The following is a 27,911-nucleotide window of genomic DNA, read 5'->3' on the forward strand; positions in this document are numbered from 1 at the left end:
AAAACACTGAACGGGAGAAAAATTAGAAGAAGGAGAGAAGAAAAAAAGTGCTTATTCTGGAAAAAAAAAAGATTATTAGAAAAACCACAGAGGTGGATAAAACAAACCAAACGCTCTGAATTCTAACTATGTGTGGTTTCCATTGCAGACGCAGCTGAACATCCTGCTGGAGAAGCTCCGCAGCACGGTCAGTCGTTGTTCTTCTTTTTCTTCGCCTTTTGTTGTGTTTCATGCTATTTATTTATTTAATTTATTCAACGTCCTCTCCTCCTCCTCCTCCTCCTCTTCTTCTTCTTCTTCTTCAGGGTTCGAGCTTCATTCGCTGCATCAAACCGAACCTGAAGATGATCAGCCACCAGTTTGAAGGAGCTCAGATCCTCTCCCAGCTGCAGTGCTCCGGTCAGTCAACACGAACATCTACCTTTATTATGAAGGAGCTTTAACATAAACATCTACCTTTATTTTGAAGGAGCTTTAACACAAACATCTACCTTTATTTTGAAGGAGCTTTAACACAAACATCTACCTTTATTTTGAAGGAGCTTTAACACAAACATCTACCTTTATTTTGAAGGAGCTTTAATACACAAATCTACTGGCTTTAATGTTATTGGCTGTTTAAACATCAGTGTGTTGAGCTGCAGGAGGATTTTTTCTTTAAAATCCCGTCTCTGCTGTTACCAGATCATTGTCTCTTAATGGACCAGTGTTGATTTCCTTTTTTTTTTCTTTCTTTCTTTCTTTTAAGCACAAACTTCAGTGAACTAGAGTAAATTAATCGTTCATTTAATTGACTTCATCCGTCAATTTTATGCCGTTTATCCTGAGCCGTGTTGCGTAAATGTTAATTAACTACATCATTAGGGACTCATTGTTATTTACCGCTGGGAACGTAATTGTCGACCATATTGTTCCCCATAGTATATATATATAGATGTACATTATGTGTTATTACTTTAGATGATGTAATCAGGGGGAAAAAGGTGTTTAAATGTAAATTATATGTTGTTTTAAACGAAGCGCTGTGACAACCAGGCGACGTCTTTAACTCGTTCTCAAACCAACAACAGCAGTGACACCTCCTCCTCCCTCTTCCCTCCTCCCTCCTTTCTCCCTCCTCTCCATCCTCCCCTCAGGTTTGGAGGAAAAAAGAAATTATGAGCTGAGGTTTAATATCCTCCTCCTCCTCTTCCTCCTCCTCCTCCTCCTGTTTTGCTTTCAGCCACACACACTGCTCTGGTACTGAGCTCTTTATCAGCGTTATTGCACTGGGAATGGAGGCGCTGATAGTTTGGGAGGAGGAGGAGGAGGAGGAGTAGATCTCCTCTGTGGTGCCACCGTGGTGCGTTCAGGTCCAAATGGGATGTTCAGCAACTGAAACAGAACCGATAACAGGAGGTTTTTGTTTTTCTCTCCTCCTGAGAAGCTGATGTAGATTTTTATCTCTGAGCCTGAGACAGAAACAGGTTTCATCATTTCGTCCCTCAGCGACTCGTTGGGATTAAAGTGAAGCAGAGACACAGTGATGTTGTCGTTGTGTTTTACTTTATGTTACACTTGCGCCAGATTTACTCAGGAGTTCCTGGAAAACACACGGAAAATTAAAAGGAAAAAGGAAGATTTCCTGGAAAATACTGTTTCTATTCTCTGTTCTTCTTCTATAAAATCATAAATTCAATGCACAAGACAAGACAGGAAATGGATTTATTGAAGGGAATAATAAAAACAGGCTGTATTACAGCTAAAATATGAAAATAATAGAATTTTAAAAAGTAGCATCGACGCTATGCTAACCTTTATATCTAACTCTTTACCTTAATTCCCCCTGTTTAGCATTAATAAGCAGCATAAAAGCATTTAATAAACAGTTTGTAACACAGTCTATGTGTTTATTAATGTATTGTTAAGTGGAGACAGATTGATTAATTGCTAATGAAGTGCTAATAGATAATAACAAGTGTTTCCTGGTAACACTTTAAGTAGACACTATTAAGCATTAGTTAAGCATGAATTAATAGTGAATTATTCCTTTATAACACATGAATACTCATTAGTATGTAGTTTATAAATACTGTTAGTGCTTATTAATGATGATTAAAACATTTTTAACTAATATATAATAATATGATAATAATATACTAATCCATAAATTAAATTTGTGTATCTTGTTCTTGTATTTTAACTGTGATAATTTACTGCATTGTATTTTAAATTGTGTTTTTATGTAAGCGTCTTTGAGCACTTGGAAAAGCGCGTTACAAATAAAATGTATTATTATTATTTATTATTTAATGAGTATTCATGTATTATAAATGATGAATTCAGTATTTATTAATGCTGAATAGTGTGTAGTTATTATAAAGTGTTACACTGTTTTCTTAATGAGACATTTACGTCGCTGCACTGATGCAGTATAAATGTTGTACATGACTTTAACATGAGTCTGTTGACGCTTCACTGGACGTTTGTCGGTCAAAGAAACAGTTTGATACGAGTTCATCAAAGACGAGTGAGACGACTAACAATCCTTCAAACGTGTTTTTGAATATGTCTAAAGGAAACGAGCTGTGGAGTCATGACAACGTGAACACAACACAGGCTGTGTGAGTTCCAGCTCTTTCAGAATAAAAGCCCCCTCTTATCTCTAACAAGGCTGTGTGTTGTTTCCGTAGGGATGGTGTCGGTGTTGGACCTGATGCAGGGCGGCTTCCCGTCCAGAGCGCCGTTCCACGAGCTCTACAACATGTACCAGAAGTACATGCCTCCTAAACTGACCCGGCTCGACCCGCGACTCTTCTGCAAGGTCAGAGCTCGTCTCTGTTTCTCTCTCACTCACTTATGTTTTATTTCTTTTAAAGGGATAGTTCAACATTTTGGCAAATTGGCCCATTGCCATAATCCCTATAGTCATAGCAGTAGGTTCGTTACCTTTAATTGTCGGTGCAAGCTATTTTTAGAACGGTGGAGCAGAGCCGTGAGCTGCTCAGAGCTACACTATGGAGGCTCATGGGATTTCTTGGTTTTTCCCTCATCAAACTCATCAAATACACAATCCAACAACTCCACAACGCTCTGGTGGACAAGTTGTGAGCTGCACATTCACCACGCTATGAGATAATAACACAACGTTACCAGACAGAGTTGTTTTAGAGGGAAATTCATGCAAAACCGCTGATGCGTGTTGCCTTCAGGGACAGTTTTTCATCAAGCAGACTCTGCATTTCCCTCTACAACAACTCTGTGTGGTAACGTTGTGTTATTATCTCATAGCGTGGTGAATGTGCAGGTCACAACTTGTCCACCAGAGCGTTGTGGAGTTGTTGGATTGTGTATTTGATGAGTTTGATGAGGGAAACCAAGAAATCCCATAATGAGCCTCCGTAGCGTAGCTCTGAGCAGCTCATGGCTCTGCTCCACCGTTCTAAAAATAGCTTGCACCGACAATTATAGGTAACGAACCTACTGCTATGACTATAGGGATCATGGCAATGGGCCATTTTGACAAAATGTTGAACTATCCCTTTAACATGTCCGAAATAAACTAAAACTAACTCACTCAGCTTCATTCATCTCCATATTTATCTGTGTGTGTGTGTCTCCAGGCTCTGTTCAAAGCCCTCGGCCTCAACGAGAACGACTACAAGTTCGGTCTGACCAGAGTGTTTTTCCGTCCCGGGAAGGTGAGGCATATTATTCCCTAATGTTCATAATATTGTCCCTCTGAATAAAGACGATGCTGCGTTTGGCGTTTGAAGCGAAGCAGCATCAGTCAGTGGTTCGTTCTTTCTGGCTGCTGAGGTGAGAGGAGCCGACAGACGGAGGTTTTTATTTCTCTCCTGCAGATGAATAATTCACGGCGTCGGGTCGAGACATGTGGTTTGTGAGAGAGAGAGAACACTGACTGTGCGTGACAAACTGTAGCTGTGACACTGTGGATTCAGCTCGGAGCGAGGAGAAATAAACACCGACCGGGTGTCCTCTTCCTCCTCCTCCTCCTCCTCTGTTGTTGTTGTTATTGGCCGGATGGACTCACCGCAGGTCTCCATTAGTCTTTAACGTCTCCCGTGTGGAAAACGCCGGAAAAAAGGTTTCACACCATGAGGCCGGAGCGACACAAGGCGCTCGTAAATAACAGTTTTAAGCAAAAAAAAGGAGCGTGGACGTTGGACGCTCCGGCAGCAGGAAACGTTTAGCAGCGTCTTTATTTAAATGGATTGTTTTAGGTCCCATCTTTCTGCATTCCTTCCTTCCTTCCTTCCTTCCTTCTTTTCTGCATCCCATTCACCATTCTTTCCTTCCCACCTTCTTTCCTTTCTGCATTCCATCCATCCTTCCTTCCTTCCCACCTTCCTTCCTTCCTTCCTTTCTGAATTCATTCCTTCCTTCCTTCCTTCCCTCCTTCCCTCCTTCCTGCATTCCATTTTTCCTTCCTTCCTCCCTCTTGAATTAAATAGATTGTTTTAGGTTTATTATACAGCTAAAGGCAAAGGTGCAACTTTGTGTTAAGCACTGGGGGGAGGGGTTAGGATTTCTGCCCACATAAGGATTTTCTTTTTTTTAAGCATGTGTTCTAGTGCAAAATCATTAAAGGGATAGTTCAGCATTTTGACAAATTGGCCCATTGCCATAATCCCTATAGTCATAGCAGTAGGTTTGTTACCTTTAATTGTCGGTGCAAGCTATTTTTAGAACGGCGGAGCAGAGCCGTGAGCTGCTCAGAGCTACGCTACGGAGGCTCATTATGGGATTTCTTGGTTTCCATCATCAAACTCATCAAATACACAATCCAACAACTCCGTTACCAGACAGAGTTGTTTTAGAGGGAAATTCATGCAAAACCGCTGATGCACGTTGCCTTCAGGGACAAATTTTCATCAAGCAGACTCTGTATTTCCCTCTAAAACAACTCTGTCTGGTAACGTTGTGTTATTATCTCATAGCGTGGTGAATGTGCAGGTCACAACTTGTCCACCAGAGCGTTGTGGAGTTGTTGGATTGTGTATTTGATGAGTTTGATGAGAGAAACCAAGAAATCCCATGAGCCTCCGTAGCGTAGCTCTGAGCAGCTCACGGCTCTGCTCCACCGTTCTACAAATAGCTTGCACCGACAATTAAAGGTAACGAACCTACTCCTATGACTATAGGGATTATGGTGATAGGCCATACATTTGCCAAAATGTTGAACTATCCCTTTAACTTTGATAAAAGAACAAGGCTCATCTACGTTTTTATTTTGGCACAGCACAACAAACCTCGTCATAAAAACAATCTAAAGTGTGAGATCACTTTTCATATCAGCTAAATCCGACCAGCACATTTATTTTTTTCCAGTAAACTAACAACCAGCTCCACATCGTCAGATTAGAAAAACATTACTTTTGGTTTCTTGCAAAGGAGATTAGATCAATAAAAACATTACATTACGGCCATGGCTACAGGGTCTTTTTAAAGAGACAATAAGGACAAAGTTAAAAAAAAAAAAAAAGTAGATTCAGGAGTTTCCTCCAGAGGGAAAGTGACAGTGGGAGCTGGAAGGACTGAGACTCAGACCCGGGTATGAAATATGCATGGATGAAGAGGGATGAGGAGGGAGAGGAGGAGTGGAGCAGAAGTAAATACAGTACACACCTCCGTGCTGCTCCCGGTCACGCTTTACTGGGATATGAAATGGGTTTTTCACAGAGCGCAGATATTAATCTGTGGAAGGAGCAGAGTCGTCTCAGGTCGTCCGTCCTGCAGAGACACGAGGAGACGGATGTTTACGGCCGAGGAGGAGGAGGAGGAGGAGGAGGAGGAAGAGGAGGAAGAGGAGGAGGAGGAAGAGGAAGAGGAGGAGGAGGAGGAGGAGGAGGAGGAGGAGGAGGAGGAGGAAGAGGAGGAAGAGGAGGAGGAGGAAGAGGAAGAGGAGGAGGAGGAGGAGGAGGAGGAGGAGGAGGAGGAGGAGGAGGAGGAGGAGGAAGAGGAAGAGGAGGAGGAGGAGGAGGAAGAGGAGGAGGAGGAAGAGGAAGAGGAAGAGGAAGAGGAGGAGGAGGAGGAGGAGGAGGAGGAGGAGGAGGAGGAGGAGGAAGAGGAGGAAGAGGAGGAGGAGGAAGAGGAAGAGGAGGAGGAGGAGGAGGAGGAGGAGGAGGAGGAGGAGGAGGAGGAGGAGGAGGAAGAGGAGGAAGAGGAGGAGGAGGAAGAGGAAGAGGAGGAGGAGGAGGAGGAGGAGGAGGAGGAGGGAAAACACACCGATCGTTTCATTTATCACCTGAACCGTCCAAACTAATGTGTATTTATCAGATCATAGAGATGTTTACCACCGGGCTTTGATTCTGATTTGTGTCGTATTTTTACAAATCTACCCCCAAAAAAAGAACATTACATTAATATTAATATTTAAGCAATATCACACGAGAGGGAGTGCTGTTGTACTGTATATCAGCACGGCTGTGATTCGGTCGTAGGCACGAGGCCGTAGGCCGAGTGCCGCAGATAATCACACCGTGCTGATATACAGTACAACAGCACGACCTCGAGTGTGATATTGCTTTTATACAACAGTACAACGAGCGCATTTTAGAACAGTAATAAACTACAAGAGATTATGATTTGTTTGTTTATTTAATCATTTATTTGGCTCCGCCAACAGAAATAGTTCTGCAACTGGAAGGGAGACAAGGCTGTTGCCAGGCAACACATAAAAACATTTCATACTAGCTTGCTACTAGCTACAAGCTTCTCCACCGAGCTGCTTCTAGTGCTGGTTCTGGTTCTGAGCCCGTGTCTGATTAGCACCGCAGCAACAGGACCAGCGTGAAGATACAGAGACGCTATCGATACCGTATTACATTTGTTTATCATCTATGTAATCAATATAAACACAGTTGAAGCTAAGTAGCTGAGCTACGTGGCTAACAACAGCTAATGCTAATATCAAAACACATCACCGTCAAAACGTAGTTGCCCCCGCGGCGATTTTTTTCCCCAGCCGGGTTTAGTAGAGATTTATCGCCAATAAGACGGACCAGGTCAGGTCCAGGTTTTAATGTTCAGGTCCGTTTATAACTGTAGCAGCAGCAGCAGCAGCAGCAGAGAGATGGGGCAGCTGCTGTATGGGGAGCGTAGCTCTGACTTAGCTCCTGTCCAGCTGAACAGCGGAGTGATTATGTCTGTGAAAAGTCCCAGTGCTGTTATACTGTATATCAGCACTATGGAATGTCTCGTTGTCCAATCAAATTGCTCGGTTGGGACCGGTCGGAACTAACTGTTGTATAATAATCAATACGTCCTTATACTTAAGCAATATATCACTCCAGTCCGTGGTATATGCTCATTATACCACGGCTAAGGGGCGTTCTTCTTTGCTTTTATAAAACGGTTACCAATAATGACAATATGAAAGAGGGATACGCAATCAATTTCATGTAGTTTTATTCAACCAGATATACATATTATCCAATAAAATAGCCCCACTGCGAAAAAAACATAGTCCCACCTCTCCAGACGTTAGCTCCAAGTAGCTCTGCATCTCGTCTTTTCCTCCGCTTTTTTTTCAGGTGAAAGTCACTGCTCAGTCCCCTCTACCATTGTTAATCCTCCTTGGAGGTGAAAGTTCACCTTAAACATGTGAATTCAACTACTTTAGTCCATTTTTTAACATTGTAAAAACATGTCTTTTGCTATGGACTGCAACAGTCCGTTGCCATGGATACATGACAACAACTTCCATTCATACCAGTCATACGTGCCTGAGGCGGAGTGATAGCTTACGCTGTGATAAGGCTTTAGAATAGTAGCTGTGGTATATGCTCATTATACCACGGTTAACAGCCAATCAGATCGCCGGATTTCACCTTTCCGTTTTATAATATGATGTACTGATGATACAAGATAAGTGTATGTGAAGAAGCATGAGGGTTGTGAGGTTGTTGACTTCCTGTGTGTGTGTGTGTGTGTGTGTGTGTGTGTGTGTGTGTGTGTGTGTGTGTGTGTGTGTGTGTGTGTGTGTGTGTGTGTGTGTGTGTGTGTGTGTGTGTGTGTGTGTCCAGTTTGCAGAGTTCGACCAGATCATGAAGTCTGACCCCGACCACCTGGCTGAGCTGGTGAAGAAGGTCAACAAGTGGCTGATCCACAGCCGCTGGAAGAAGGTGCAGTGGTGCAGCCTGTCAGTCATCAAACGTAAGACACACACTCCTTCCTTCCTTCCTTCCTTCCTTCCTTCCTTCCTTCCTGCATTCCTTCCTTCCTTCCTGCATTCCTTCCTTCCGTCCTTTCTGCATTCCTTCCTTCCTTCCTGCATTCCTTCCTTCCTTCCTTCCTTCCTGCATTCCTTCCTTCCTTCCTTTCTGCATTCCTTCCTTCCTTCCTTCATTCCTTCCTTCCTTCCTTCCTTCCTGCATTCCTTCCTTCCTTCCTTCCTGCATTCCTTCCTTCCTTCCTTCCTGCATTCCTTCCGTCCTTTCTGCATTCCTTCCTTCCTTCCTGCATTCCTTCCTTCCTTCCTTCCTTCCTGCATTCCTTCCTTCCTTCCTTCCTGCATTCCTTCCTTCCTTCCTTCCTGCATTCCTTCCTTCCTTCCTTCCTGCATTCCTTCCTTCCGTCCTTTCTGCATTCCTTCCTTCCTTCCTGCATTCCTTCCTTCCTTCCTTTCTGCATTCCTTCCTTCCTTCCTGCATTCCTTCCTTCCGTCCTTTCTGCATTCCTTCCTTCCTTCCTGCATTCCTTCCTTCCTTCCTTTCTGCATTCCTTCCTTCCTTCCTGCATTCCTTCCTTCCTTCCTTCCTTTCTGCATTCCATTCATCCTTCTTTCCTCCCCACCTTCCTTCCTTCCTTCCCTCCTTCCCACCTTCCTACATTCCTTCTTTCCTTCCTTTCTGCATTCCTTCTTTCCCTCCATCGTTTGTTTCCCTCCGTTCTTTGTTTTCCTCCGTCCGTCCTTCCTTCCTTCCTTCCCTCCTTGTTTTGTTGTGTTGTGTTGGATTGTACAGTTTGTGGTGTGATTATGTCTTTATTTTATGTGAATAAATGAAACTCAACTCTCTCTCTCTCTCCCTCTCTCTCTCCATCCCTCCATCCCAGTGAAGAACAAGATCCTCTATCGGACCAGCGCTTGTATCAAGATGCAGAAAACCGTCAGGATGTGGCTCTGCAGGAAGAAACACAAGCCCAGGTCAGTGTCTCTACACCTCTCTCTCTCTCTCTGTCCATCCATCCTCCCCTCCCTCTCACCCCCCTCCTCTTCTCTCTTTCTCTTTCTCCTTCACCCATCATCATGTATTCTCCTCTGCTCCTGTCCTCCCTCTCTCTCCCTCTCTCCCTCTGACGAATTTTTCATCCTCACCTCCCTCAGCTCACACTTATCTCCATCCCTCCTCCTCCTCTTCCCCTCTTCTCTGTCATTACCTCCTCTCCTCTCTCTCTCCTCCTCATTACATTCTTCCCTCGTCCTCATCTTTCTCCTCCTCTTCTTCTTCTTCTCCATTATCTTCCACTTTCACAGCTCAGTCTGACACAACTTCCTTCCTTCCTTCCTGCATTCATTCATCCTTCTTTCCTTCCTTCCTTCGTTCCTTCCTTCCTTCCTTCCTTCGTTCCTTCGTTCCTTCCTTCCTTCCTTCCTGCATTCCTTCTTTTCTGCCACTTTCACAGCTCTAACGCACACACACACAGTTAAAGCAGAAGTAAGCGATATTTGTGTTAATATAAGTCTTAAATAGTTTTATCTTCCGACAGCAATCACTTACATAGAGTGTTTGGACTGAAACACAGGTCTCTCAGTCCCTCTGCTCTGCTCTGAGCCGAAGAGAAAACATTTATCGTATCCTACAGTTTTTATCCAATGAGGAGAGAGAACGGCATGCAGGGCTGTGTGTGCAGCCAAGGGACGCCGTGAATGTGGCGACGTAGCGACGAGGACTGTTATGGTGCGTTCAAGGCAACCTGTAACTCATGTTTTTCCGACCTGTGAAGTCATACCAGTTCGATCTGGTGCGAGTTCACAGGTCAGAAGTTACGAGTGGCCGTTATAGTGACTTTCACAGGTAAAACAGGTCGGAAAAACACGAGTGGGTTGCCTGAAACGCCACAAAGTCGTAAGTTGTGACTTGAAGCTGTAATTTACGGTTTCAAAAGCCTGCCTTGAACGCAGCATTAGCCAAAACGACCGGACCACTTACTTCTGCTTTAATGAGTTAAACGGAGTAGAAAAAGATGAAGTTAACTGTGTGTGTGTGTGTGTGTGTGTGTGTGTGTGTGTGTGTGTGTGTGTGTGTGTGTGTAGGATCGACGGGCTGGTGAAGGTGTGTAACCTGAAGAAGAGGATGGGCCGGTTCAACGAGGTCGTTGCCGGGCTGAAGGAGGGGAAGCAGGAGATGAGCAAACAGATCCAGGGTCTGGACGGCGCCATCGACACACTGATGGTCAAGATCAAGGTAGGTGGCCTGGTCGCCATGGAAACGACACACACACACACACACACACACACACACACACACACACACACACACACACACACACACACACACACACACACACACACACACACACACACACACCACTTCACCTCCTCCTGTGTTGTTATGAGGAACATGAACATGAAGAGACGTTGCAGCTGTTCGGTTCAGTCTGACAGACAGGTGGTGGTGGCGGTGCCTTCAGGTGCTGCTGGACGGAGTAGGAAATCACAGACACACCTGACTGAGCGTTTTGTGTCGTTGTGTCGAGTCAGAGACGTTTGATTTAAACGTAACCGCTTTATGAAGAAGTGACAAGTCTTTGAAAATGTCCATCAGGCGGTGGTTTGTCTTTGATATTCACACGCTGCTGCTGCTGTCGGTGGCGGTGGCGGCGCTGTGTGAGAGCGGCGGTTGATGTTTGACGGGTTCTCACGCTCCTGTCACATCTTTCCTTCCTTCCTTCCTTCCCACCTTCCTGCATTCCTTTCTTTCACTTTTTTTCTTCCTTCCTTCCTTCCTTCCTTCCTTCCTTCCTTCCTTCCTTTCTGCAATCGATCCATCAATCCATCCATCTTTCCTTCCTTCCTTCTTTCCTTTCTGCCTTCCATCTTTCCTTCCTTCCTTCCCACCTTCCTGCATTCCATTCATCCTTCTTTCCTTCCCTGCTTCCTTCCTTCCCACCTTTCTGCATTCCTTCTTTCCCTCCTTCCTTCCTTCCCACCTTCCTGCATTCCATTCATCCTTCTTTCCTTCCTTCCTTCCTGCATTCCTTTCTTTCCCTTTTTTTCTTCCATCTTTCTTTCTTTCCTTCCTTCCTTCCTTCCTGCATTCTATTCATCCTTCTTTCCTTCCCTGCTTCCTTCCTTCCCACCTTCCTGCATTCCATTCATCCTTCTTTCCTTCCCTGCCTCCTGCATTCCATTCATCCTTCCTTCCTTTCTGCATTCTATCTTTCCTTCCTTCCTTCCTTTCCACCTTCCTGTATTCCATTTATCCTTCTTTCCTTCCCACCTTCCTTCCTTCCTTTGTGCATTCTTTCCTTCCTACCTTCCTTCCTTTCTGCATTCCATCTTTCCTTCCTTCCTTCCTTGCCATCTTTCTGTATTCCTTTCTTTTCCTTCCTTTCTTTCTGCATTCGATCCATCGATCCACCTGAGCTTTCTGTGTCGTTGTGAGTCAGAGATGTTTGATTTAAACGTCATCGTCAGGATTTTAAACGACCGCTTTACGACAAAATGACGAGTCTTTAAAAACCTCGGTTTGGCGGCGGTTTGTCTTTGACACACACACACGCTGCTGCTGCTGCTGTCGGTGGTGGCGCTGTGTGAGAGCGGCGGTTGATGTTTGACGAGTTCTCACCTCAGAGATCTCAACGCCACGAGTGCGACGCTCCTGTCACATCAAGCCCCGCCCCCCTCCCCCCCCTCGCCCCCCCCCCGCCCCCCCTCCTCTCTCCTGTGGTGGAGTAACAGTAAAGGTGCAGTGACAGCAGATGTGTATGAATATTCATCTGCAGACAGACGTCAACACACTGCGTGTCGGTGTGTGTGTCAGTGTGTGTGTGTGTGTGTGTGTGTCAGTGTCAGCCGCCGCTGTGTTGACACTTGTACAAACAGTGACAGTGAACTGTGAGACTCTGAGGACTGAGTTTTATTTATTTATTTATTTATTACTCTAACTACCTCAGATCTCCAGTTTCTGTCTCACTGAGCTGCAGGACGATGTGTTTTCCCAGTCGACCCTGAAGGCAGCGTCGGTTTAGCTGCTTCGACACAGAGAACAGAGGTTGTGTTTACTGACAGAGAGGCGTTTACGATGTTTACGGCTTCCATTCTGCACAGTAATAAACACAGATGGATCAGTTTAACGTCCAAACTCACTGATTCAGGACCAGAGAAATGGAAAAATATTATAACCTCATCTCTAAATTGTGAATAGAAACAGAATTATATGATTTGCAAAACATTTAAAAATCATATTTAAACAAATAAATAAAACACACAAAGACTAAATATCAAATGTTGAAATGTGATTGTTTGGAAATCCTCTGCACATTTTCTATTTTAATGCAGCGACATGTTTCAGAAAAGAAAAGACACCACAGTGTCGACAAAACACAGCTAATTACATGTAGGTTACCTAGCAACAGGTTAGGTTGGGTCACATGACTCGCCATCGTTTCGTCCTGACTTTTTTTTTGTAAACAGGATTTTAAAACGGTAAAAAACGTGCAGGTTTCTTACAGGAAGCTTAGCGCCGCATTTTGTGATATTTTCTTAAATGCAACGTGTAATACATTTTGCCGCATTTTGTAATAAGTTGTTACATAATGCACCTAATTATTACAAAATGCGAGTGTTGCAATTTTTTTTTTGAAGAAAATATAATAATTTGGGGCATTCCATCCATCCTTCCTTCCCACCTTCCTTCCTTCCTTTCTGCATTCCATTCATCCTTCCTTCCTTCCTTCCTTCCTGCTTTGCTTCCTTCCTTCTTTCCTTCCCACCTTCCTTCCTTTCTGCTTTGCTTCCTTCCTTCTTTCCTTCCCACCTTCCTTCCTTTCTGCATTCCTTCCTTCCCACCTTCCTGTATTCCTTCCTTCCTTCCTTTCTGCATTCCTTCCTCCCCAGCTTCCTGTATTCCTTCTTTCCCTCCATCGTTTATATATAATTAGAATATAATAATTCGGGGCATTATATAACAACTTATTACAAAATACGGCAAAGTTTATTACACACTGCGTTTAAGAATTTCCATCACAAAATGCAGCGTTATGAAATCACAAGATGAACATTTATTACATAATGCGGCGCTACAGGAGGAAGTTTGTAGCTAAATTCTAATGGTTGCTACTGTATGATGCTGTGATGAAGACATTTCAAGGAATCAGATTGAGAAGAAACCCAGTGGAAGGAGTTTCACAGTTGGATCTTGAGACGTTGAGTGAATCAATGAAACATTTTCTGTCTCGCTGCAGAAATCAAAGTGAATTCTTGAATAAAAAGTCGAAAAAATGTTCCTTCATTTCCAGAAACTAAACCGTCGGTCTGAGTTCAAATCGCTGCTTTTACAGTAACATCATCATTTCTACTGTGTGTGTGTGTCAGAGCACCATCATGACCCGGATCGACATCGACCACGAGTACCAGGCGCTGGTGACGCGGTCGGAGCAGCTGCTGACGGCCATGCAGAACAAGAAGAAGGAGGAGGAGGAGCGGGAGCGGCTGAGACGCATCGAGGAGGAGATGGAGAAGGAGAAGATGAGGAGGGAGGAGGAGGAGCAGCGCCGCCGACAGGACGAGGAGGACAGGAAGCTGTGAGTCCCACACCGTTAACACTCTGGAATAACTACGTACACTGTAGTTTAAATGATGGGATGGGACCAAATCTCCTTATTACTGCAACTTTAGCTGCAGAATCACATCTTAACAAAGCGAAAAGACAATTTTGGGTGAACTATCCCTTTAACAAAGTGAAAAGACAAGATATTAGTAACAGTCTGTTTTGACATCATTGGCCAATTTAAACAACCTGTTTAAAAACATGACAATCAATCGGATTTGCATTGTAATTACTGATATTCAGTAAAATACATGGAATCAAACATGGGCATGAGTGACTGACTGGGTTGGTCTCAGTCTGCGCTCATACCGGGTAGAATTAGATATTAATTTCATATTTTATGTCAAAACTGAACACATGAAAGTCCCGAGTTGAGTCTCAAGTCTTTTATTTTTTGTCAAGTCAAGTCACAAATCATCAAAACAGCTTTTTCAGTCCCCGTCTCTGATGTAAACCGTCATCTATAAAGGGTTCTTCCTACTTTAATACCAGCCAGTGTCTAATTGGTTATTGAAAAGTTCAAAAAAAAGAGATGCTACAAATAACAACGTAGAAAATAGTCACAAATAGACAAGGACGTAGACGAATATTTGCTTCAGGTGTCGTAATGTTACATAGTTATACATGATTATCTCACAGCGTGGTGAATGTGCAGGCCACAACTTGTCCACCAGAGCGTTGTGGAGTTGTTGGATTGTGTATATGATGAGTTTGATGAGGGAAACCAAGAAATCCCATAATGAGCCTCCAACGTAGCGTAGCTCTGAGCAGCTCACGGCTCTGCTCCGCCGTTCTAAAAACAGCTTGCACCGACAATTAAAGGTAACGAACCTACTGCTATGACTATAGGGATTATGGCAATGGGCAAATTTGCCAAAATGTTGAACTATCCCTTTAAACATGAAGGTTTTCTCAGCTACGGCTGGAACAAAAAAAAAAGGAAAAGCTGAGATGATGACTGGTGGTTATAACAGAGATCATGTGCGTCCGTCGTCCTGGAGACTGATGGGGCCGTCGTGTTCGTCACAAACCACTACCCGCTAATATAAGACGTTAGAGACGACAGCCCAACTTTTATGGCCCCACTTTCCCTCCTTCCTCCTCCTCTTTCCTCCTCATTGAGGCGATATGTCGGATGTGAACTCCCATGATGCATCTGACTGGAGGTCGCAGACTCGAAGGTCGTGAAGCAGCGGAGCGTCTTTGATAAAACCAGTGACCGGTGACAGAAAAAAGAACGTCTTTACTGTTCCATCACTGATCCAGCTCAAGATTTAAGCCAAACATTTTTCATAGAGAGGAGCTGAGACCTGCAGCGACAGGCCACGCCCCCTTTATGTAACAAGCCCCGCCCCCTCCTCACTGCTCAGTCAGAATAAAGAGAGTTAGAGGTAGGAGGAAACACATTCCCACAGTTTCCTCCATCTTTAAAGGGATAGTTCAACATTTTGGCAAATAATCCCTATAGTCATAGCAGTAGGTTCGTTACCTTTAATTGTCGGTGCAAGCTATTTTTAGAACGGCGGAGCAGAGCCGTGAGCTGCTCAGAGCTACGCTACGGAGGCTGATGGGATTTCTTGTTTGGTTTCCCTCATCAAACTCATCAAATACACAATCCAACAACTCCACAACACTCTGGTGGACAAGTTGTGACCTGCACATTCACCACGCTATGAGATAATAACACAACGTTACCACACAGAGTTGTTTTAGAGGGAAATGCAGAGACTGCTTGATGAAAAACTGTCCCTGAAGGCAACGTGCATCAGCGGTTTTGCATGAATTTACCTCTAAAGCGTAGCTCTGAGCAGCTCACGGCTCTGCTCCACCGTTCTAAAAAATAGCTTGTACCGACAATTAAAGGTAACGAACCTACTGCTATGACTATAGGGATTATGGCAATGGACCAATTTGCCAAAATGTTGAACTATCCCTTTAACTGATGAGTCGTCGTCACATGACGCTGCTGCGGTTTAGTTCGTTTTCACTTCGTTCACTTCATCAGTTCAACATCTGACGTCATCAGTCGTCGTCAGAGCTTGTGTGATTGGTCGATCGTCCGCCGGTTATCCCCACTTGGTGATTTCCCAGCATGCAAAGCAAACCAGAGCAGCGTTGATGATTGAATTTCTTGATTGAAGTGTCACGGAAAAAGTTTAGTTTAGTAAGTTTTTAGATTTCCAGACGGAGACGTGTCGACAAAGCAATAAAATGTCAAAAGTGTCAGAAATGATTGAAAATAAAGTTTTTTATAAAAAGAGCAGTCGACAACATAACGCTGAGTCGTCACTTTTCAGGTGAGACAGACGTCCACCTCCGATTCAGGATGAAGTGGTGTAATAATGAAATAATCTTCCTCTCTCTGTCTCATCATCTTTTTTCCTTGTATTCATTCATCCTTCTTCCTCTTCGTCTCCATCTGCTCCTTCGTCTCGTCCTCTTAATGTCTCCGTGTCTCTTTCTTTCTCTCCGTCTCATCCGTCTCTTTTCCTTCAACTTAACATCTTTACGCTTTCTGCACACGTCTTTCTTCATCTCTCTTTTTTTTTCTCTCTCTCTCTTCAGGAAATTGGAGATGGAGGTGAAGAGGAAGCAGGAAGAGGAGGAGAGGAAGAGGAGGGAGGAGGAGGAGAGGAGGCTTCAGGTGGGTGAACGACAAACTGAGCTTCACCACAGCAGCTCCTCACATCACTACAACTACGGATTAAACTTAAAAATGTCCGACTTCCTGTTGGAGTTAAAGGACAATTCAACCGGTGGCTCTAGTTTCCTCATAGTTTAGCTCGAAAAGACTGAATCTGAGTAGTTCTGTCTGTCCCCGCATTGCCACCGCAGCGTATAACCGGTCTTCGTATCTTATCTTAATACTTATCTGGGTTTGGTCTTATCTGGAGTTATTTGGGTTAATTATTTATTTCTATTGTACCTAGCTACAATCTCCTGGAGATGATTTGGTTACATAATGGCATACCCATTCAGAATAAATGATTAATTACATGCTTTTTTTAATATTATGCACATCTATTTACTCAAATATCACAAATTATTTGAATTTTTTTTACCGAGAAGTCTGGAAATTAGGGTCTGGAAAAGTATGGAATTTGGAAATTTCAAATGTGTAGGAACCCTGCACTTTGCACATGTCGTCTTCCTTGTAGTGAACAAACCCCTCTGTGTTTGTTTGAAACCATCTCATGTTGTCTGCGGAAAGAAAATTGTGGTTTTATGGGATGTAAACAGCCTAAGATCGGTCTGTTTCTGTTAAACGCAGTCGTGGCGATGCAGGGACACAAAGAACTACTGCAGAACAGGAGATATTAAAAAGAAAATCTGCAGATTCATTCTGTTAGAGAAACTACACTGCAAAAATTCCAAATCTTTCCAAGAATATTTGTCTTATTTCTTGTCACAACTAATCTCTTTCCACTTAAAATAAGACTCATCACCTAAAAATGAACTTGTTTTTAGATAATTTTTACTTGAAATAAGTAGAAAAATCTGCCAGTGAAAGCAAGTTTTCTGTGCTTGTAATAAGAAAGAAAAACTTGCTCCACTGTCAGATTTTTCTACTTATTTCAAGTGAAAATCTGCTTGAAATAAGTAAAAATGATCTAAAAAAAAACAAGCAACTTTTTATGCGATGTGTCTTATTTTTAGTATAATTAGATTTGTTGTGACTAGAAATGACATTTTAACTAGAAATAAGACAAATATTCTTGGTAAGATTTTGAGTTTTTGCAGTGTAGAGCCCCAGGTTGAATTTGCCTGGAATCGTCCTTTAACTTGTGGCTGCATCTCGACATGTTTCATGTGCAACCGGATGGGAGGGGCCGTGTGTGTGTGTGTGTGACAGAGATAGTGGGTTTTATGTTTGTCTGGTTTCCCCGGAGCTTCGACTCGATCCAGATCAACAGATCAGAGCTGCTGGACCGAGGCCCAGGGCCGGAGCCCAGAGTCTGGGGGCCCCGGGCCCATCCCCCCCACCACCACCACCCCTCCACCAGCTCAGAGCTGCTGATCTCCTCAACACATTCACACTCAGAGTCGATCAGATTCACAGTTTGGTTTCTGTCTTTGTCCAAACACGAGGAGTGTACAGTAACTCTCAACTCTCTTTTTTCGAGGAAAGTGTCGTAAGAACTAAATAAAATAAAATACATCAACATGAAATTAGCTTCATGTCACACAGAGGAGGTCACAAAGCACAATATAATCAATAATAATAAATAAACGGCCATAATAATTGGCCTTTTTAACTAAACAGAGTTAAGGAGAATATATTCTTCTCTTCTTCATTCATAACGGACTCGATACCGACCGCCGCTCTACCACCTCAAGCATGGTGAAGGTCGGTGCGTCAAAAAAATACAACCTGACACCACAGATACCAGAAAACAGAGAATTTCCACTATGTAAACGATATACAGTTCCTTTTTAAACATCTGTGTGTCCGTATGTATTATTCTTAAATTATTCTTGTTTTCAACTCAAAATGATTAATAATTAATTTAAATAAACTCAAACAGTATGACTAACTCTGATGAGGTGAATAAAGTTAAAGAGTAGAAGAGTTCCTCCGTCAGTTCGACTTCAGACTTGAACTTGAACTAATGAAGTGAAACCGTCACACGGAGCTCCACTCATCAAACGGCAGCAGCATCAATCATCGTCTTTAGCCCCGCCCCCCTCGCCCCCTCGCCCGCCGCCACCCGTCACACACACACACACACACACACACACACACACACACACACACACACACACACACACACACACACACACAGCAGCTCCTGACCTGCTCTGTTTGTAGGAAGGTTGAAGGTCGTCTGTGTTAAAGTCAGAACATCAATCAGGAGCTCGGCAGCTGAATACAAAAGTCTGTGTGTGTGTGTGTGTGTGTGTGTGTGTGTGTGTGTGTGTGTGTGTGTCTCGTTGCCGTGGGGATAGCCAATCACAGCCCAGCCTGACGCCGCCGCAGAGCGATGCGTTTGTTTATATTTGTCTTATTTCTAGTCAAAAATGTAATTTCTAGTCAAAACAAATCTCATTCTACTTAAAATAAGACTCATTACATTAAAAAGTAGCTTGTTTTTAGACACTTTTTACGTCTTTCAAGCAGATTTTCACTTAAAATAAGTAGAAAAATCTGATTCTGGAGCAAGTTTTTCTTTCTCTTATTACAAGCACAAAAAACTTATTTTCACTGGCAGATTTTTCTACTTATTTCAAGTGAAAATTAGTTTGAAACAAATGAAAATGATCTAAAAACAAGTTAATTTTGAGGTGATGATTCTTATTTTAAATGAAAAGAGTTAAGTTTTGACTAGAAATTAGACATTTTGACAAGAAATAAGACAAATATTCTTGGAAAGATTTTGAGTTTTTGCAGTGGCAGGTTGACTTGAAGTTTCCAGGATTTCAAGTTCCTCGCAAAATCAAGTGAAAGTTTCTGATTTCCCACCCTGAGGCCAGTCAGTGAACGTAGCGTAGCCGCAACGATGTGAAACCTGTGTGTGTGTGTGTCAGGTGGAGATGGAGCTGCAGCTGCAGGCGGAGCGGGAGGAGGACGCGTCCCGCCAGGCCGTGCTGGAGCAGGAGCGGAGGGACCGGGAGCTGGCGCTGAGGATCGCTCAGAGCGAATCCGAGCTCATCCCAGAGGAGACGCAGCTGGACGCGGGCCTGCGCAGGTGACCACACACACACACCTGACACACACACACACCTGGGAGACACAGGAAGTCTCTGTGTTTATTTAAGAGAGTACGGTGGCCCTGAAGGGTCAACTCACTGCAGCTTCGGAGAAACACACAAAGACATAAATGAACTACAAAGTCAGAAAACTATCAGTTTGACACAACAGGAAGTGTTTCTGGAGGACACAATGAAGTGAGAGTGTCTAGTCTCTCACTTAATTGACCCTTTGTTGGCCTGTCTTCTGTCTTCTTTTCACGTGCTTATAGCTGAGAACTTAAAACTTTATCAATTTTATTTTATTTTACTTTTATTTGCTCTTGCTTTTAACTCTGTTTTTAGTGTTTTGTTTGTTTTTATTTTGTCTTATGCTTCTTTTTTTTAATGTTTTGTCTTAATGTAAAGCACATTGAGTTGCCTTGGTATGAAATGCGCTATATAAATAAGATGCCTTGCCTTGCCTTCTGATTGGTCTGCTGATCCACCAATCAGAGCGCTTCTCCCCATGTTACGTGTTTCACAGCGTTCTAAGGTTGGACAGGACGAAACCCTATGATGCGAGATGGGTAGACAGCAATTTTTTCGGCAAAACTACTTTTTAATTTTTCAATATGGTTCAAATGTGTTGCTGGGGTTCCTGCAATAGCGACTTATGATATCTGGAACGTATTCCCGGAGTCATTTTTATCCCATTCCCCAAACCCAAGACATCAATAAACATACTTATTAGCCTATATTACTTTAACCTTCAAAGTTATCTAGAAAACGTAACATTACCGTTGCTAATGTCTTTTGAACTTTGTTTTACGAGGAGAAACTGGAGACGCGTTAGCTAACTTAGCGTCGTTAGCTACTAGCTAGTGAGTGACCAAAACAATGATTTTCCCCCATTTTTCGGAAAAGTCGGGTAATGCCCGTTCAGTCTCTCTTTAGCCACGTCTGTCCTCTATCACGGACACCAGTTTTCTGATGTATAAGTTAATTCAAATTTTCCTTACAAGCAATTTAAATCTGCCTAACCTTCAATGGTTTCCAATGGGAGTTTTAACCCTTTCGTGACCATTGTTTGTCCAACCTAGCAACAGTAACCATGGAGGGCGGGACTTGAGACAAAAGGGTCAATTGTGACTAGTCCTCCGCTTTATTGTGACTGGTCCCTCTCTTTATCGTGTCCCCAGAAACACTGCTGTTGTTTTCTGGATTCTCAGCACATTTGTGTCTTTGTGTGTTTTCTGAATGAGTTGACCCCTCAGAGCCACCGTAGCAGAGGCTCAGGAAGCTGCTTCTGGTTTACCCAGAGCGATAGATATAACATAATATAATATATAATATGTTATATCTATCGCTCTGGGTTTATCTATCTATTTTTAACAGGTATATTTTAGACTTTTATTCAGTGAAACTCTGGGACACAGGTCGGACATCTTGTGTCAAGGTTGTCCATGTGTCCACTGCAGATAAGTAAATAAAACACCACAGGTCGATCCTGCTCCGGGAGGTTTGTATGTCCTCACTGTTGTCGTCTTTTCTTCTCCTTGGACCCGTCACACGGTGGAAACCAACCAACCGTCCAGCAGCGTCTTATTCCCAAATGTTTAATCATTTTCTTCTTTTTCTTCTTTTTGTTTTTCTTCCTCCCAGCAACGGCTCCTCAGTTCCATCGTCCCCAGAGCGAGCAGCGTAAGACCCAGAGATTTATCCTCCTATTGGTTCAATCTCCAGCCCCTCCCCCATCCCCCCTATGACCTCTGACCTCTCAAACAGTAACTCCCCCCCCCCCGACCCCACTCCCCTCCTCCACTCTGCATGCTGTAACAATCTGCCAGTCGAAGCACAGACCCTGATTCAAACTAACAGACTCACCTGTTCAATAGAGGGCACTTCAGTTTTTTTTTTTTTTTCAACTTTTATTTTGAAAATCAGGCTTTTATTGTGGAGTCCTGATCAAAATGAGCTGTGGCTCGTCTTCATCAAACCGCTGAGAATCTGAGATCTGAATTAAAATTAAATCTAAATTAATGTTTAAATCAGTGGTTGGTTTGATGAACGCAGCTTCTGACCCGAGGTTAAAGGTCAAAGGTCGAAGGTCGATCACCTGTGGATGGATGAAGCTCCGCCTCCTCTTCGTCCTGATTGGTTCGTTGTTTTGTTCTGTGGCTGCGTCTCATTCTCTGACCCTCTGTTCACAGCTCGGCCCGACCCACAAAACTACAGGGACTCAGCATGTACGTCACTACACAACTACTACACACACTATACAACTACACACTACACAACAACAACAGACACACACTGCACAACACTACACACTACAAAACTACACAACTATACAACAACAACACAACACAAGCTGATGACTGATCAATACCTTGCCCCTTCAGGGAGGAGATGGCGAAGGAAATGACTGAACTTCTGGCTCGGTGCGTAGAAACCGCTCGTCAACGTCTCCGATCAACCAATCAATCAATCGATCAACAAATTATTGATTAAAGAAGAACAAAACGCTCTGATTTGATTTGATTTGATTAATGATGATCAATATAATCTAATAATCTTGATTTAAACTGTTAATTCATTCATTAATAACCAATAACCAATCACATTTCTCCATTTGATACAAAACTCAATGATCATTTAGATTTTTAATGTTCCAGTCGGTGATTTAGTGATGATGACGATCAATTAATCAATTTATCAGATACATTTTTTCAATTTATCAAGCAAAAATCTTCCATAAGCTGTGATGATGACGTTAAACAGCACCGATCGTTCAAACAGAATCAATCAGTTTAACCAGTGGAGCCAATAGAACGAATCGCCTTGTTGTTTACAACTACTTCCAGGTAGAAAACCAGCATGAGAACAATAGTGACGGACCAGAGTTTCGCTATATATTGTATATCTCATTTTTCATATATCGCTGTTTAGACTAATCTGATGTTTGTAAAGTTTATAAAACCAATGATTGGACAAACATTACTATTTATGTGTGCACATTTTTGTAATTAGTCATGGTTATCAGAGATTAGCCGGGCTAACGGTTAGCTACCTGTTTAACTTTAATAACTCAGTGACTCAATAAACGCTCCATGAAAAAATATTTTCTCCAGCGGATATCTGAGTTCCAACATGACTGAGCTAACTGGAGTAGTTTCATGTCGTGTCCCACAACGGGAGGGTTTTAACAGCTGACGTCCTGCTGTTAGCTTAGCTGCTGCCGTTAGCTTTGCTACTGCTGTTAGCTTAGCTACTGCAGTTAGCTTAGCTACCGTTAGCTGTCCCTGTCAGAAAACACTGAATGATGCTTTTTAGACACTGTGACTCCCCAAAACTGAATAAATACCACACATAGCAACACAAAACACACACACAAAAATAGTAATGTTTCTTCAATTATTTCAGATTTGTTATGATAGGGCGTGAAAAATATGATATAGGCCTGGCTAAACTCTCATTCGTTACTATTGTTCTCATTCAAATTACGTGCTGGTTTTGTACCCGGAAGTAACTTAGTTGTAAACAACAGGAGATTCATTCTATAGAAACAGCTCTAACTCTGGTGTTAGTATTGATTATTAGAAACATATTGATTAGATCAGCGGTGATCAGAAGGGGCCGTCCTGAGCTCTGATTGGTGGATGTGTCATAGGTTAAAGCTCAGAGATGAGACGATCCTTCACTGCAGGTTGAACTCACCTGATGATGTCATGTGACCTGCTGCTCGTCTGCCTTCGTCTAATTGGCTCAGCAGCGACGACACAAACGCACCGTGACAGGAAGTAGCTGTCCGGCGGCAGGTGACCGTGGCGCTCAGCTGCCAAAGCTGCCGCCGCCTTTGCTGCCATGTGCTTCTGGGAACCTGCAGAACGCCGGTTCGATGCCAGCTCTCTGTAATGTAATCACATCAGACATCGCAGAGCCAGCCAATAGGATTAGAGCGTGCGGCTAAGCCCCGCCTCCTCCTGCTGCTCCACGCCGTTTCTAAAAGGAGAAAGAAAATCCCGCTCTCGTGTTAATTAATCTGACCTGTCAGTGTCAGCGGCTGTCAGCGCTCGTTCCTGATTGGCTCGGGGCCGCTCGCTGACTTCCTGGCGACTGCAGCATGTGTCCTGATGATGATGATGTCACAGCCCGGCCCTCTGTAGCCCCGCCCCCTCCTCCTCCTCCTCCTCCTCCTCCTCTAACAGTGATGCTGCTGCTGCTGCTGCTGAACGCACCCCGACGACCCAGCGCCGCTCACACCTGTTGTTTTTGTTTAACACCTGCAGCTCTACTTCCTGTTTACCGTAGTGACTCACAGGTGGGCGGAGCTTACTGCGATGATGTCACCAGGTGGTTTCTGAAGCTTCTGTGTTTCTGTTCGTTCAGCTCTCTCAGATTTTGGCACAAACCTTTATTCAGTTGGACTAAAAACCTGTTTTGGCTTTTTAAATGTGACTTCTTGAGATCAAATTTCTTCCTGTTGTCCTCCTGGGTCAAGGAAGAAAGGAAGGAAAGAAGGAAGGACAGAGGGAAAGAAGTAAGGAAGGAGGGACAAAGGGAAAGATGGGAGGAAAGAAGGATGGGAAAAAGGAAATAAAGATAGAAGGAGGGAGGGAACAGATTGGGTCAATTGGGTCAAATAGGAAGGAAGAAGTAAGGATGAAGGGAAGGAAGGAAGTAAAGGAGGGAAAAAGATTGTGGAAAGAAGGAAGGGAAAAAGGAAGGAAAGAACGATAGAGGGAGGGAACAGATTTGTTCAAGGAGGGAAGAAGGGAGGAAAGAAGGAAGGGAAAAGGAAAGGAAAGAACGATGGAGGGAGGGAACAGATTTGTTCAAGGAGGGAAGAAGGGAGGAAAGAAGGAAGGGAAAGGAAAGAAAGATGGAGGGAGGGAGGGAACAGATCAGGTCAATTGGATCAAAAGAGGAAGGAAGAAGAAGTAAGGATGAAGGGAAGGAAGGAAAGAAGGAAGGGAAAAGGGATTGTGGAAAGAAGGAAGGGAGAAAGGAAGGAAGGAAGGAAGGAAGGATGGAAGAAGGAAACAGATTGGGTCAATTTGACCCAGAAGGACAACAGAAATATTAATTTGGACTCAAAGATAAAAACATGAGATTTTGGTGGGAAACGGTCAAAGGTCACTTTTTTTTGGAATCTCAAACTCATTAAAACACAATTTATCTTCGTTTGTAACGATAAAACAAAAAAAGCTTTTTGTATCCAAAAGGTCAACGTCACTGTGACGTCACAATTCTCAGGTCTGTAAACTTTATTAAACTTTATTTATTTGTTTCTCTCAAACTCTTTTATTTGTTTCCACAGGAAAAACAAAGTTATTTCAACTTTTTTTTTGTTCGTCCCACAAACGAAACAACTAAATAACAAAACATTTATTTCAGTAGAAAACTTTTCTGACCTTTGCTCTGTTGGTTCTGACTCGGTGTCGTCACCACGGAGACAGAGTCGTTTATCTTATCGTTAAGAGTCGTGAAACAAACTGGACACAGAACAAACCTCCAGGTTTTAGTCAAATAAAACAAAACAAAACAAACTTATCTGGGAAAAAAAGAAAATTATAAACATCCATCACGTCGACGGCTTCGCTGCTGTCGGACGGATCAGACGGGACTTCCAGAACCGGAGCGTTAACAACAACCTGGTCCGGGTCCAAACGAGCCGATTGGCTGAACTCTGTCCCGTCGTTGGGAGAGTTGTTATCAGAAACAGATTAGAGAGGATTGATCTCTGATTGGCTTCTGTCCTGCTGGTTTGTGCCAAACACTGAGATTTGGGTTCAGTCCTCAGAGTGAGACGGACGTGAACTCTGCAGCTCAGGATTTCATTGTTTTTTGTTTTTTTTAAAGGGATAGTTCAACATTTTGGCTAAGTTGTGACCTGCACATTCACCACGCTATGAGATAATAACACAACGTTACCAGACAGAGTTGTTTTAGAGGGAAATTCATGCAAAACCGCTGATGCGCGTTGCCTTCAGGGACAGTTTTTCATCAAGCAGTCTCTGTATTTCCCTCTAAAACAACTCTGTCTGGTAACGTTGTGTTATTATCTCATAGCGTGGTGAATGTGCAGCTCACAACTTGTCCACCAGAGCGTTGTGGAGTTGTTGGATTGTGTATTTGATGAGTTTGATGAGGGAAACCAAGAAATCCCATGAGCCTCCGTAGCGTAGCTCTGAGCAGCTCACGGCTCTGCTCCGTCGTTCTAAAAATATCTTGCACCGACAATTAAAGGTAACGAACCTACTGCTATGACTATAGGGATTATGGCAATGGGCCAATTTACCAAAATGTTGAACTATCCCTTTAAGAAAATGCACCAAACCTTAAAGGGATAGTTCACCCTAGAATGATATTTCGCTCATTATCTACTCACCCTCATGTTGACTAAGGGCTGCAAGAATTATCAGAGTCCACCGTCCCTTCTCTGAGTTACAGGGGGTCTCGGCGCGTGATTTGCGCCGGCGTCATTGCGGTTACTGCGAATCACGCGATATTTGGACGGACCAGGAATAGGAGAAGAAGAAGAAGACGAGAAGCTTCCGCTACAAACAAGCTTAAAATATAGACTTATTTAATTTTTTTTCGGGACAATTACGCAATTTGGGGCTTCAGCACAAGACGGACATTACATACGAGCATCATGGAGGTATTTGGATGTTTTTTTGTGTGTGTTTTTTTACGAAGAGCTCCGGTGTCCCTTTGCAACCGTTGCATTGAAATGCACTGCTACGCCGAGACCCCCTGTAACTAAGAGAAGGGACGGTGGACTCTGATAATTCTTCCAGCCCTTAGTCAACATGAGGGTGAGTAGATAATGAGCGAAATATCATTCTAGGGTGAACTATCCCTTTAACATCTAGAAAAGCACGACTTTGGCTGAATTTGTGTCATAAGTTTTCCCCACTGTCCCGTCTTCTCTCACTAAGCTCCGCCCACTTTGCCTCTTCTCTACCAATGAATGAATTACTTACCGGTACTTACGAATCCTTTCTTGACCCAAGTCGGGAAAAACCGAGTGCGTGACCCCGCCCAACTTCCCATCAGCCCTTGCTGCTGCTGTTGTGTCTCTTCTCTAGTTGCTGACTTCCTGTCCCGTCCTCTCTGTCTGTCTCAGAGGTCCACAGGTTCAGGCGTCCAAGGCGGCCGCCGGCGCCAAGAAGTACGAGCTGAGCAAGTGGAAGTACGCCGAGCTGCGGGACGCCATCAATACCTCATGTGGTGAGTGTCAACAGGCCGTTGCCATGGTTGAGATTGCTCTTGCTGAATTCAAGTTTTAGTTTCACTTCCTGTTTGTATTACAGCGTATCCGCAGGGTCTTGAAAAGTATTAAAAGGTGATAAATCAATTCTGGGAAAATTAAGACCCTTAAAATGTATTAAAAAGTCTTTTCACGACTTTATAAAGTCTTAAATTTTGAAGGTGTTTTTTCTGAATTCGCTGTCCAAGAGTTTGAGTCCTAAAAATCATTGTAAAAGTGTGTGAATTTATTCATTTTATTAAAAAACAAAGATGAACTGGTACATGAAAAAGAAAAAAAGATTATTATTTTGTTTTTTTTGAGAGTGGAGCAATGTTTTTGGGGTTTTTTTTGGGGATAAACTTTGCCTTTGATTTATTGTCCTAGCCTATTTTGAATTCTGTTGTATTATAGTGGTCTCTAGTCTTTATCACAAACTAAAACTGTTAAGTTAAAAGTGTCACTGATGTAAATGGTTACAGCTTGAAGTGGCGGCGAGGTATTGAAAAAGTCTTAAAAAGGTATTAGAATTAACTTCAAGATTCCTGTATATACCCTGTATTAACTCTTTATTGTTGATCCAAAAGCTGCTGTAAATATCAAATGTCAAAAACATTCATGCTCCCTAGAGGATGAACCCTCTTGTCCTTCAGTACAAAACTGATCACAGTGGTAAAACATCAAGGTCTAATGTGCTATTTGACGTTTATCTTGATTCCTGCTCCCCAGAGGATAGAAAACATTTAGATTTTTCTATACCATCAATACGTTTATGAGGATAAAACATCAACTCTGCACTTTATATCCAATAATGAACAGTGTAAAACACAAACAGAGCTGTAGAGTCGTCCATGTTTTCACTGCTTCACATTAGCTGCTAGCAACTGAGCCGCTAGCGAACTTGTGTGATGTAACAAGCTGAAAGTTCAGATTGGACAGTCAGACACATTTGGGTCAATCATCTTTTCCCTCCTGAGTTTGTTCCTGGAGCTACAACAGTCGTCCAGTTACTGTAACCACAGCAACACTTTAGGTCTTAATATCAGCTCTGAATAAACACCATGTTTCATCATTTCTCTTCTTGAGACAAAACTACAGAAAACTACCCAGTGTTATTTCCAACAACAACGCAGATCAAAACCAATAGAAACTTGATTTAATGAGAAACTATTCCAAGATTTTTACCTTTTTTACATTTAAATTAGTAATTT

At 43.1% G+C, this 27,911-nt stretch overlaps 1 protein-coding gene across 4 annotated transcripts in view; it reads left to right on the top strand.

Annotated features, from left to right (window-relative positions):
- Positions 1-27,911, top strand: part of LOC311007683 (unconventional myosin-VI-like) — a 127,185-nt gene that overhangs the window by 85,011 nt on the left and 14,263 nt on the right. For 3 of the 4 annotated variants that reach the window (XM_084000950.1, XM_084000949.1, XM_084000951.1), the window contains exons 19-32: positions 149-187; positions 306-399; positions 2,673-2,803; positions 3,603-3,680; positions 8,028-8,157; positions 9,058-9,148; positions 10,259-10,409; positions 13,541-13,749; positions 16,341-16,419; positions 19,302-19,462; positions 21,108-21,146; positions 21,656-21,691; positions 21,848-21,886; positions 26,578-26,681. In XM_084000950.1, the coding sequence (XP_083857076.1) occupies positions 149-187; positions 306-399; positions 2,673-2,803; positions 3,603-3,680; positions 8,028-8,157; positions 9,058-9,148; positions 10,259-10,409; positions 13,541-13,749; positions 16,341-16,419; positions 19,302-19,462; positions 21,108-21,146; positions 21,656-21,691; positions 21,848-21,886; positions 26,578-26,681 (1,381 nt within the window). The remainder of the gene's footprint in view (positions 1-148; positions 188-305; positions 400-2,672; positions 2,804-3,602; positions 3,681-8,027; positions 8,158-9,057; positions 9,149-10,258; positions 10,410-13,540; positions 13,750-16,340; positions 16,420-19,301; positions 19,463-21,107; positions 21,147-21,655; positions 21,692-21,847; positions 21,887-26,577; positions 26,682-27,911) is intronic. The other variant, XM_084000952.1, reaches the window with a different exon arrangement.

Source organism: Trachurus trachurus (genome assembly GCF_905171665.1).
Source record: "Trachurus trachurus genome assembly, chromosome: 24".
NCBI classification, from domain to species: Eukaryota; Metazoa; Chordata; class Actinopteri; order Carangiformes; family Carangidae; genus Trachurus; species Trachurus trachurus.